The sequence below is a fragment of the Homalodisca vitripennis genome, chromosome 8 (assembly GCF_021130785.1).
Source record: "Homalodisca vitripennis isolate AUS2020 chromosome 8, UT_GWSS_2.1, whole genome shotgun sequence".
Taxonomy (NCBI): Eukaryota; Metazoa; Arthropoda; class Insecta; order Hemiptera; family Cicadellidae; genus Homalodisca; species Homalodisca vitripennis.
This window is the reverse complement of record NC_060214.1, coordinates 49,498,751-49,512,425: the sequence shown is the minus strand read 5'-3', so window position 1 is coordinate 49,512,425 and position 13,675 is coordinate 49,498,751. Positions and strand designations below refer to the sequence as shown.

At 32.5% G+C, this 13,675-nt stretch overlaps 1 protein-coding gene across 1 annotated transcript in view; it reads left to right on the top strand.

The window, feature by feature from the left end:
• The window catches only part of LOC124368151 (G-protein coupled receptor GRL101-like), a 71,116-nt gene extending 58,101 nt beyond the window's left edge, over positions 1-13,015 (top strand). Inside the window, exons 18-27 of the mRNA XM_046825427.1 lie at positions 212-283; positions 790-861; positions 1,587-1,658; positions 4,019-4,214; positions 5,897-6,095; positions 7,431-7,578; positions 8,554-8,863; positions 9,710-9,887; positions 11,056-11,113; positions 11,225-13,015. Of these exons, the coding sequence (XP_046681383.1) occupies positions 212-283; positions 790-861; positions 1,587-1,658; positions 4,019-4,214; positions 5,897-6,095; positions 7,431-7,578; positions 8,554-8,863; positions 9,710-9,887; positions 11,056-11,113; positions 11,225-11,315 (1,396 nt within the window). The 3' untranslated portion in view covers positions 11,316-13,015. The remainder of the gene's footprint in view (positions 1-211; positions 284-789; positions 862-1,586; positions 1,659-4,018; positions 4,215-5,896; positions 6,096-7,430; positions 7,579-8,553; positions 8,864-9,709; positions 9,888-11,055; positions 11,114-11,224) is intronic.
• The last annotated feature ends 660 nt before the right edge of the window (positions 13,016-13,675 follow it).

The following is a 13,675-nucleotide window of genomic DNA, read 5'->3' as shown; positions in this document are numbered from 1 at the left end:
TTAGTTTGATTCATCTAAATACCAAAGGTCATAGTGTACTTTGAAACTATTTATTGTTTTAAAACCTTTCATTTTAATGACAAAGGCTCTTAAGTTTCTAGTTATAAAACTGCACGTTTATCGATGAAAAATATATTTTAGATTCTCAGTAACAAAATAACAAGAACATAAAAATGATTCTGTGAGAACTAAGTTTTCTAATTCTTTTCAGAGACTTGCAAGGACAGAGGATCCACACGGTCGAGCCGGAAGCCTTTGTAGGTCTACACAGCTTGGCCGGATTGTAAGTTTATATTCATTTCCCTAAGTAGACTCTGTCTTACCTATTGTCTAGATCTTGAATTTAAAATTTCAAAATTAAAAGACTCGCTGTATTTGTTAGACTCATATAAAAAATTATTTCATTAATATAAGGATATTCTGTTTATTTCATAGCAGTTTTTATTAAATAATACAAAAGTAAATATTAAACGTTTATCAATATACTTATGAAAACAATTATTTTTATATTATGCAAGTCAATTTTTGTTTTATTATTGCAGACAAGGTAATGATAAAACATATCCTACTGTTAAGTTTTATTAAGTGTAATAAATTGTTGTTATTGAAAGTCTCTTCTTTTCAATATAAAATACGTCTCTTATTAATAATAGTAAATAGTATATGTTAAGTACATAGGATACTGACGCCTCGTTTACAAACTTAATAGATAGCCATCCCTTTATTGGTATTATTACATTATCTTAATTAATGCACACATTTATAAATAATTGCACATTTCTTTTCTAGAGATCTTTCCCACAATGAAATCACGTTTCTATCTCAAGGAACGCTCCGCGGGATGCCAGCCCTCCTGTTCCTGTGAGTATGTACGTACAGAATATCTCAATTGATCACTATTAGTTCATCCTCATGTAGTTGATCTATATTAGAGATAATCATTCACGTATCATTTCAAAAATTTAACAGGAACTCTCTCACACAAAATGCATTTTCAGCTTTCCTCATCCTGTAAATATTTACACACAAATTCTCTATGCTAACTAGTAGTAAACGTTCACGTGCTATATAACTGATGTTATAGTAGAGATCTATCCTTCAATTAAACCAGTTTCTATCGCTAAGAACACTACACACATTTCCATGTCTTATTATCATGTGAGGTTTTTCGTAAAAAATGTCCAAGTTAACTCTTAGCGCACCCTCCAGTACTACGTTAGCGTTTTCTTTTAGAGACCTTTATCACAGTATTAACACGTTTCCCTCACAAAAAAAGCTTCGCGGATTTAAAACTTTCCTCTTTAAGTGAGTAATTAACAACAAAATTTCTGATTTCTATGTTAGATTACACTTTCGTAGTATGTTATTAGTGTTCAATCAGAGATCTCTTCTTCAATTAACCCACTTTTATTCATTAAGAACTCTGCCCATACCTCCACCTTGCCTGTATTCTTCTAGTATTTGAATTTAACAGTTCATGTAACCTATGTAAAATTAAATCAAAATAAATTAGTGTCAGAAATGTATAAACAGCATCAAAATATATTATATATTCTTTGTGCCAATGTTATTTGACTTTGTTGCAGAAATCTCAGTGAGAACCAAATACGAGTCATCGAGCCCAACGTCTTCCGGAGTGCGCCCTTGCTTGATAAGTTGTGAGCCTTTAAATAATAATTGTATCATTAGTTATAGCTTTGAACGACTCGTTAATTCTATTTAACATTACATAATTATTTACAACGTGAAAAGTGAACGAAGTTGCCTAAATCTTTCTTTAATTTATGTTACAGTTAAATACAGTTAAATATAAATTGTTGTAGCATGTTTTGATATATAGTATGAACTGTTTTGTAGTAAGTTTTGTTTCAGCTACAGTCCTTGAAAATTAAACAGATAGAATATAAATATTAGTCACTAAAATTATATCAACTAAATCTAAATCTAAAAAACGAATAGAAATTTTGTTTACAACAAAAGCGACTCTGAAATTTCGAGTAATACTTAACTAAGACTACACACTAGAGTATCCCCCAAAAGTCAATGGCTCCAGCCAATTCGACAGCGTGTAAGGTCTATGCGTTTTGTCCTAGTTTGAGAGGAAATAGTACAATGCGATACTTTCTGTAAGCGTTGCTTCTAGAGAATGTAATAGATCCTGGTCAGAACAATTAATTACAGTCAACCTACTCTCTGCAGAATTATGATTATTACGCCTTTTTAAGAGGGTAGCAGGTGGAAGTTTTCTATTTACATTCCACTAATGTCTGAAAAAAACAGCCGTCTAGATCCATATCGAAAATCATTGATTATGGTGTGAGTAGAGATCGCACAGTTGGCCAAATAGCTATCTCAAGGAGCAGAAAACTCAGAAAGTCATTTTCACTTTGAGCATCTCTACGATGTTCTTGGATTAACCTCGTGTTCCCCAGGGATCTCTACTGGGTCCATTTCTTTTTTATGTATAAGATAAGAACCTGGACCGTCAGTTCCGGCGAGAAGCTTGTTTTTCGTTTAGACACTAAATTTCGCCGGAGGTGACAGTTCATAAGGACTTTAAGAATTTTGAAGTGGCTCTTGATTCAATGGTTCTTAAGTTCTCCAAATGCAAGTTCCTTTCTCCCATCAAGACATCTTGTACTGTATTCATATATAATTGATTTACTGACTCTGAACTTCTATATCTTTGCGGGGACGTTCGCGACCTTCAGCCATGAGGTTTATACCATGCATAGATTACAATAAGTATTGTAATCTATGATACCATGTCACATATCAATAAATTGTGCAATATATCCTAGGCCTATGTATAACTGGATTTTGGATTTTACTGGATAAAAAGGATTACTGATTTCGGCTTAGAAGAGATCCTTCAAGAGAAGAGTCTGTGGTCCGCTCGTGTCTCGGATCGGTGATTACACCTAGTTTGTCCTTCCCATCACATATGTACTTATTGGTCAATGATTGCGAGAGAGTGAAGTTTAGTGCAAAGAAGGAGTGAATATTTTTTGGAATTCATAGCATATTTTACTATCGTTATTTTTTACATTTAATATTATCACTAAATCCACAGGTTTAGTTTTGTATTGTCAAGTGTTATTCTTTCTATCTATTTTTATTTTATTCTTGTACTAGGTCTATATGTTACGTGTTTTTCGATAACACTCTTACCATGTTATAGTCACCGGCTTTTTATCTGCATTATGTTGGTAAAGGTTAAGTGCATATGTTAATTTTTTTTCGTTATTGTGCTTCTGTTATGTTATATAGCTAGCATTGTATCAGGTACATAAACTACACTGAATACACTGTTACAAAATTTATAGCGAATAAAAATTATAGTGTTGTTTTGTTGCTATAATACCATACCAACGCAGGTTAGACATGTTACAGGTTATTACTATTTTCCTTAGTTGTTAAAAGTGATTCCATTAACAGTAACAGATGCATCGTTTGATATATATATATATATATATATATATATATATATATATATATATATATATATATATATATATATATATATATATATATATATATAATATATATATAAGTTATATTCTGGATATTATTGGTCCATGAATCCGTATGTGTCAAATAACAAAATATTATATTAGGGTACGATAATAGTAGAAGAAAGTAGGTATGATATCTCGTCTGAATAAAGCTTAAGGTATCACTTTTTTAACATATGTTTATTCAACTATTTGTTCAATAGTTTTATATTAATTTTATGTCTATTACAGTATAGGTTCCTAAAAAATTATAAAACAGTGCTGTCTTAAACTAAAATGCTTAATAACACTGACTAAAATTATATTATTGCTAGTGTAACACTTAATAGTCCAATTTTTTAAGTGGGAGTACCACGTAGGTTTTTAAATACTGACCATACTGTTTTGTCCACAGGTCTGTTAAGGCTTAGTCAAATTTTGATTTATATTGAAACAAATTAATGATTTGGCGTCTGAAAATTAAAATGCAGCCAAATATGTTAAGCCGCTGTTCATATTTGAAGGGTCACCGATGAGTTCCGATTCTGCTGCTTGGCACGTAACATCAGCTGCCTGCCGCCTCCTGACGAGTTTAGCAGCTGTGAGGATCTGATGAGTAACATGGTGTTACGACTTTGTGTGTGGCTGCTCGCAGGGGTGGCCACTGTCGGGAACGTTCTTGTCATAGTGTGGAGGACGCGGTACAGTCACTGTAACCAGGTAAAGTGTAGTACCTTCAGGTTAAATTAAAATGCTTATCTCGTTAGAAATCGGATAATCGGGTTTAAACATATCTTACTATAATCTTCAATAGTTGCCTACAGTCTGTTCAACGACTGTTTAGAGTGATGGCACTACCACAGAGCGGTGATCCTCTGGAGTTGTGATTAATTTGGATGAGTTATTAGGGAAATTGTTATTTAAGGGGGGGGGGGTTTGAGTGGGAGGAGTAATTTTTGTTCCCAAATTTCGGCTCGCTGAGTTCACAATCGGTCAATTTTGTCCTGCTATTTGCCCGAAACACCTTGTCATATTGGGAGAGGTTGACGTTTAATCAGGTGCTTATTAAAAACAATCCTCCTGTATCAGTTATAAAACTTTTAGTGTCGATAATAAGGTTCGTTAGATCGAGTAGAATCTGCTGTTAACCACATGTGAACGAGCCTCTCAACCATCCAAATACTTGGTTAATCTGCTATAGTTCCCATCATTTATAAATGACCAAAGATAATAAATTACTAATACATTTCTCCATCATAGGAGGGTAAAACAAGTAACTCAGCAGATCATATAGCATTACTTCTTTACAAAGTATATTACGGTTCCAAATCACACTGTATAAATTAATTAACTTACATCTCTGATTAAAATTGCTCAGTTGGAATTGTGTTTTATTGGTTACGAATACATCATATTGCCTCTGCATTATGTTTGATAGATTAAAACTTCTTATTTCATCATTGTTTTGAGTTCAATTTATTCTAAACTCAAAATTTTCACGTTCTCTGAAACAGTTCAATAGTTATGATCAGATTAAATCAGACTGTGTTCTATAAACGATCCAAACCCTGATTATGATATGAATTAAACATTATTATAATGATAAGTATTGCATTAGTGCATACACTATTTATATTAATGACTGTTTAGTAAAATTATATTTTTATAAATAAGAAATATCCAACCAATTTTCGTGCCTAATGTTTTGGACTAAATTAGAAATAGCTTTTTATTAGTAAGTATACTGGTGTTACTTATAGCCCTAATATTTTGTGGGATTAAAATTATTAAATATATTGATCGCTTCATTCAGGACAGAATTGAACCATTTTCACAGTCTTCTACTAAAGGATGGAATGAAATATTTGAAATATCTACAAAATTCTTTTAATAGTTAAAAGCTGTTCATACATTATGTCAGTCATCTCTCAAAACTCCACAAAATTAATATTCTGGTTATTTACGTATTATATCGCTATATAAATTATAAAATTTTAAAACAACAGTTTAATATTATAAAATAATATTGGTAACTCGTCTAGCAATCTAAGTAAAAAAACTAATATAATAGTAATTTATATTTATAACCAGTACAACCTTTTTAGAATGCAGTGTTTATAAATCGGCATAATACCTTCTACGTAGTAATGGTTTTGGCTTCGTTCTTAAAATTTATTTAATTTATAATAAAACTACAAAAAACATTTTCCACAGAAAAGTATTCAGTTAATGTGGCAAATGAAATTTGGTAGTCTTAGAATTTTGATAATAGAGATAATAAATAAATCTTTATTATTTTTCTAATGGATCAGTAACTTAACCAATTGCGCCAAATCAAAATAAATTACCCAATTTATCTTATTGACTTAAGACGAATCTTTTTAAATGCCTTCATGCATCAGGTACACTCTTTCCTCATCACCAATCTCGCACTGGGAGACCTCATCATGGGATCATATCTACTACTAATCGCTCTGGTGGACTGTTACTACAGAGGCGTCTACTTCATTCACGACTCCGCCTGGAGGTCTAGCCGACTCTGTGCTCTTGCAGGTTTCTTGTCCACCTTTAGCAGCGAGCTATCCGTCTTCACTTTAACAGGTTATGTTTGAAATAGAATTATCACGTTTTTATATTAAGTATTTATGTGCTACATTACGGCACGAAGTAAAATATAAGACACTGTTCTAAAAAATTACAGTGATCAAACCGGAGAGACTTTAGAAATTATTTTTCTTTCTTATGTTAGTTAGAGTAATCAATTGATATGAACATAGTATTCGTGAGGTGTGTCTTTTTCATGTTTTGCACCATAACTATGACTGACCAATGAGATACCTATGATTAAACCGAAACTCGATCATAAGTAGAAAACATTAAATCACCTATATAAACTCAGATATGTTATTGACATATTGTAAACTTACACTCATGCTGGATTGAGTGTTTAAATTATAAGAAATGTCTAACTACAAAATACGTTGTAACGGATAGAACGAATTTTATCGATAGCATATTCTTTATAGATTTCATGAAAACCTAATTCATGGTCCCTTAGTGATAACATACTGATCTGTTTAATTTTAAACGTGTTATATGTAAGCGCCATATCTGGTAATTCCACCAGAAACTCCTTTATCTTTCACTGATTTTCTATCTTACTATTCTAAGTCTTAATTTACAGCCATATATAGGAAAGATTGGACAAAAAATAAATTCAATAATTTCATACCCAGAGAAGTAATACTTTTTACCAGTTCAAGTCGTTAGGCCAAACGTAAAATAGGGCACATGTTTTTATTTTCAATTTGTTTTCACAAAAATTTGCATTTGCGATTCTTCAATCTTATTACAAATTACTTACAAACTATTCAACAAACTTATTACAAATGAAGTATGGGCAAAACCTGTAAGTTATGCCGAAACAGGAGCTAAATAAACTGAAACATTTTGTTTATTCTATGATTTTGTCGACCCATGGCTAATTATGAGACCAAAATAAATGTATCGGAATTGCATTTTTGACTACAGATTATATCTTTAGATCCCAGATTTAATAGAGGTTTTACTTGGACCAAGTGGAACATATTTAGTAGGTTTAAAGTCTGCAGGACTTTGAAATCAAGAGTTTTCTCACTAACGAAGAGATACATTGACATACAACGACAAGATTTTCTGAAAGTCGTATAAGTCATTTATAGTACGGTTACTAATTTACGTATTTCTACCTGACGAGAAAAAGTCCTAACTTTTGTACTCTATACTGGTGACTGATGATTAAGACTGTACAAAATATTCTTTTCGTTATACTAAAAACGCTTGACTTCCATCCAAGAAATTACTCTTTGAGTTAATTAATGTTTGATTATTATTTATCCAAGTGTAATTTACATTTTCTAGTAATAATTTTATTCTATAATCGAATTTTTCCAATAGTGATCACACTGGATAGGTTCCTCGTGATTATCTTCCCATTTCGAGTCCGTCGTCTCGAGATGGCTCGCACTCGACGACTGATGGCGCTAGGATGGCTGTTGGCTGCGCTACTGTCAGCTCTTCCTCTCATCCACATCCCTTACTTCCAGTAAGTCGCTTACTTGGGTTACTGTAAGGTGATAAGATATTAAGTAGCTCTCGTATTGTTTGAGAGGTTTCAAATAGAATGAGGAGATTTAGGAACGGTATTCTTGTCTATTGGAAAATCCTTTCGATTTTAAATTAAAGTTTGAATGTTATCCGGAAGGATACACACCATTAAATTTATTTAGTGGAAAGAATCACTCTAATACTGTCTTAGCAATAAAATGAAACTTTGAAGATGGTCTCACGCTCCAAATAATGTACATCTTTCTAATGAGCAATGCTGTAGTCTTGCAGAGGAAAAGAATATTTATTTGTAACGTTTAAACTTTTGTTGGATTAAAAAAGCATTTCAGATTATTTTTATATTACAGTTTTCACTGCAATGCTAATAAATTAAGTTCCGAGTTAGTAAAGAAAGCCGGATTTCCTGTCCTTCGCCGTATACATACTTTATTGATCTTCCCTGGTGAAATTCTTACATTTAGTTTTAGAACTTGTTAGACTCATATCTGAATATTTGGCTTTAAAATTAATATTATTTCAAAATTTAAATATTTTATTTGTTATATTGCTTAATTTAGTCGTTTGTACTCCTTTAAGCACACTGTCTTATTGTGAGCTTTAGGTTTTCTCGCTTTTTCAATGCGGTCTCCTAAATCTCTCACATTATTAATGTATCCAATACATAAAAGATAAATTAATAAGGACTTGGAATAGTTATAACATGAAGTTTGCACTAAAAAAATAAAACGCCTTATAACTATATATTCACTAATATTGTTTCATGAAATTGCTATATTTTTGGATATTGGCCTAATATCCTGCCTACTTTGATTTTTTTTTTATTAAATGGAATTCCGATAATCAAAGTATCAGGGTTTTTAGCAACTAAAGCTCACAATCCTATCTTGACTATATCTTTGTTTCATAACACTTTCGTTACTAAGTTACAAAAGAAATGTTTGTCTTGTTGCAGCAACTTCTACGGCAGGTCTGGAGTGTGTCTGGCTCTACACATCACGTCCGACAAACCTAGCGGTTGGGAATACTCCGTCTTCGTGTTCCTGTTCCTGAACCTGGCTTCCTTCAGCGTTATCGCGCTCGGCTACCTCTGGATGTTCACGGCGGCTCGGACCACCCAGCTGGCAGTGACCAGGGAACGGCGGAACACGGAATCCGCGATGGCTTGGCGCATGACGCTGCTGGTTGCTACAGACGCTGCATGCTGGGTCCCGATCATAGGCCTTGGACTGGCTTCTCTGGCCGGCTTCACTATACCTCCACAGGTTGGCGCACGCGAAATATCAATGAAACTCAAGGGCTCAAGTTCATACGGAAGTAATTTGCAGAGTTCCAAGGAATTATGTCAGTTAGTTCTGGAATACAATGGCTTTTACATGGTCTCTCACTCCATGTATGGCAGTCCATGTGCCAACCATTGCTGTGTCTTGATTTATTGCATTGAATGGGTTATCTCTTGTGTAACTATTACAATCAAAGATATCAGCCACTCTTATGTGCGAGTGTTACCTACCAAGTAACAGCACCTCCGCTGTCGTAATTTTTTTAATACGTTGTTAATGTGGCAAAGAATGTTGACAATTTCTTATTACTATTTTCAATACATTGTCCACGTTAGGTTTTGCGATGTACCTGAATAGAACCTGGGAGATGTGAAAAACCGCCTGTTTTGTTATAAGTATTTGGCATATAATTGAATAAGAAGAAATGAAATTTGTTAACAAAGTGTTGATATTCAAAATTATATTTTTATATCTACATAGTTTCATGCAAAATTAACCAACGCATTCACATCTAGTCAATTTACCATCCATATATCAAGATATTGCTATTTTACGTTTACTGGATTTCTGAACTCTTCAATTCACTGAAATCCAGCTTGTAGCAAGACTATTATTTGTATTGTAAGTCATACGGCAACGAATAGAGCTTTTTTGTATTTAAATACAAATTTAAATTAAAAAAATCATCTGTATTGTAATTTTATTTTCCCCTTCTGACTACTAGTTGTGTCTTTAACTTTCTTTTCTACTATATTCATACCCTTACTGCCTTATCAGACCACATTAAAGAATGTATCACTGATTCATCAGCTATCATGGTTGTCGCAGGTGTTCGCATGGGTGGCGGTGTTCGTCCTTCCACTAAACGCTGCAGTCAACCCTGTCCTGTACACTCTGTCCACTGCTCCGTTCCTTAGCCAGAGCACACATGGACTGCTCAGTGTCCGCCGTTCCTGTCGACTGTCCAGGCACAACTACTCGTCAACAGTGCCTACTCGCCAATTTGGTAAGTTTAAATAGCGTAGCTGTCTAATCAGTTCTTCCTTATATTTAATCATACTGGTACGTTTATCCTCATGCTATTCTGTGATTCCCAAGATATCTTGTGGTTTTTATACTATACAATGAGCACAATATTTTGCTATAACATATATTTATCTGGATATAGATTGTATCTGAAGAGTTATCAAATATGTATAATGGAAGAAATATTTTGTTATAACAAAAAATCATATTCAAGTTAGTTAGGAAACTATTAAAATTAAAAATATTTTACTAAAAGTATGAAAAAAAACAAGTGACCTTGTAAAAATTCTTAGCAAAATGTAACAATAGCTGATTTTTACAAAGAATTCCGTAGTATCTACAATTTTCAAAATAACTTTAGAACTAGAATTTTTACTTTAAAAATGACGGTCCAAATGATCATTTTGATTAAGATATCTATTCCCTCATGTATAAAATACTAAAGGCCCTTTACTGTACAACTATTTATGGAGGTGTATGTTCTGCCTAACCACAAGTTGAAGGTCTTTCAAAAGGAAATGTGTTTTAATCCCAAGTCATCCTAATCGTATTTAGCGAGAGTTTTACAACAATGTTTAATACATTTTTAGGCTACACTCTTTAATCTTATAAGCAATGCACCTGAATTTGGTTGAAATTTGGCTTATATCTCATAATTGTTCTGTGAAAATAATATAAATAAATAAAACAATATTTAAAAATGTTTTTCCATGCCATGATATATTAAACATTTTACTGAAATATAATTTTATTATTAGAGTTATAGTTACACCGATAAGATCAGCGTATACTTTTAACATGATAGTACTACCGTCTTGTTTTTGTTTTTGTCTTTTTATTGTAAGAGAAGTTGGTGTATAACAGCTATTTTTCCAATTGGAACACATATATAGGTTGATTTTCTGCAGTCTCCTACATTTTTTAAAGTGGCGGCTGAATTAATGAATTCCTGTTAAATATAAGGATAGCCCAAAGGAATAAGAAGTTTTGATCTTCCGAATATATTATACTTATTCCTTAAGCAAGACATTCTAGTTATATTACATAACATATTTTCTTGTCTTTCTTCAAAGTTACAAATAGAAAACCATAACGCATGTGACACTGTAACAACCCATTTGAAGTAACTGTCCACGTTTATGTTACAGATAGCCCCAAATCGGATAATACCACATGTTACTCGCTCATCAAGCGGACGTCTGTCAGGTAAGTGTTACAAGTAACAATTACATTGTAATCTTTGTAAAACTAAAACTTGAGTTACACCACGTTCATATTTATACTTAAATGCTGATAGTTATATTTTGGATTGTTAAGGTGGCATCAGAAAGTGGACACTGCTGTGAGTGAACATGGAGAGGTGGTACCACTGAGCAGACTTGGGAGGGTTGAAGGCGGGGTGGACTGACCCTCACCTCCCGCCACAGCCTTGGGCTTGGCCACCAGCAGAAGCCACCTCTATGACTGATCTCCACATCTTACACTTACTGTAGAATATCAAAAGTTATGAGCCACGTCACAGTTGTGATAGTGGTGTCCTTGTCAACTAGGAGGCCGTGGACTTTACTCGCCGCTGATAGGGTAGTATGGCGCCGCACTTTTCCGGCTGTGTTTGCCTTCCCGCCAAATGTAAATATGGCTTTATTGTTAAGACCTAGTTGTAAGTTCTCAAACTATGTGTTAAGTTGTACTTCACACAGGGTTAAAAACGTATTCTCAAAGGTTTTATTTTTCACACAGTGTTAAACAGTGGTCCTATTGAAAAACTACAAAATATAGAAAATACGGAAGCCTTCTTGGAATAATAATTTACAGAACGACTCAAATACCATACCTACTACTAATGGTGATAGGACCTAGCCCAAAACTAGCCAATTCGGGTGAATATACACAGGTGTCTAGCCTCAGTGAGACATCTTAACAGTAGTAAACGTTGTCCACTGTTCCTAGTTGTGTACGTAAGTGGGAAGTTAACGTGGCGAAGAATGTCTCATTACTAATTTCTTATTACTAACTTTGTTAAGATGTCCACGTTAAGTTTGGTACGTACCTCAATAGAATCTGGGAGGTGTGCATTAACGGCCAGTTTTGTTATTTTTATTTATGGCGAAGGTTAAGGAAAATGCATCGCGTATTTTGATAATTGCCGTTTGTTCACAATTTGCTTATACTTAAAATTTTATTTTTCATATCGAAATATTCACGCAAAATTACCCAACGCATTCATATATAATATATTTACCATCCGTATTTAAAATATTCTGATATTTTTGGTATTTTTTTATTTCTGAAACAACACTTCAACTCACTGAAATTCTTACTGTTTATTGAATTCAAGATTGTGTAACATGGAATATCGAATTCTAGCTTTCAGCTTGTAGCAAGAACAATCGTAATATTGTGGGTTACCCAGCAACGAGTAGAGCTTTTGTGTTTAAATAGCATATATAAAGTTTAAAAATCAATCTGTTTCGTAGTTGTATTTTAAACTCTTCAATTACTCAAAACCATAAAACTTCTATATTTTGTTATCTAACACTAGGATCTTAGCCTACGTATACGTTTCATATTTTTATAACATGTAAATAGTTAATTTAATTATTATAAAGTGCTTTCTTGTACAAATTGCATCCATATTTTTTAAAGGGTTAGTGATAACATGTTTTCTCCATGTTGTTTCCCCTAGATTTTACATGTGCTCTAATGTCTCCTCACATAATTCCTTAAAGAAAAACCTAAGTCTCATTGTTTCTAATACAGTGTTGCTAGTTTTAATTACCAACATGAAATGTTTTATGTATTTATTCTTACTAACTCTTTTTATCATAATTTCTAAAAAAAAAACTAAGTAGTTTATTACAAATGAACTAATTGTTCATGGCAATTAAAAAAAAATTCAATACAAACTTAAAAACATTCTTAGTCCTACTTTTGAAATTAAAAACTCAATTTTGATTTAGTATGGGGCAATAAAGTAAATTATGGGAAAATATAGAAATTCCTCAATATTCTTAGAAAATTAGTAGTCAGTTCAGAGTAATGGTAAAAAAGGACCTCTAAATTTCAAAAAAGTATTTTATATTAAATACATTTTATTATAAAACTAGTATTTATACGTTTATATATATTCACAAGTTATTTTTACTTTGTGTCTAGTTATCTATACGGTTATATACAATTTTGTGTATTTGAATTTTTAATAAAAATTTATATTTGAATATCTTCTTGTTTTATTTTAAACCATTGTCCTTAATAATAATTAAGTTTTCCCTGCTAGATTACTGATATTAGTAGTGTAGCTATTGGGTTATAATTATTTTATTTCTGTCCTTCTTATCAAACAAAATATACGAGACTTCACGGCTTTTTCAAAATCTAAATTTTAAAAATCTTTGTATGTTTAAGCTTATGCCTTTAGGTTATAACAACTGATGAAGAGGATAACTTTCTATCCCGGTAACGTTGTGTTCTATATTTGTAACATATAATAGAGGAGAACATAAAACATATTTTGTTGCCTAGAAATCAAGGTAATAAACATTTTAAATTTAATTTATAAAAAATTAACCATAGAAGAAAAGAAGAGAAAAGTCATACATTACAAACATGTATAAGTACTTTGTTTGAAGGTTATTTTTGACGATGGAAGGATTGTGAAGGGAAACAGGATTTTTTCCGGACATTTGCCAACATACTCGTAATACGTCGGGAACCACATTTCTTCAAAAGGAAATTAATTGAGGCAACATACATTAAATTGGCAGACCA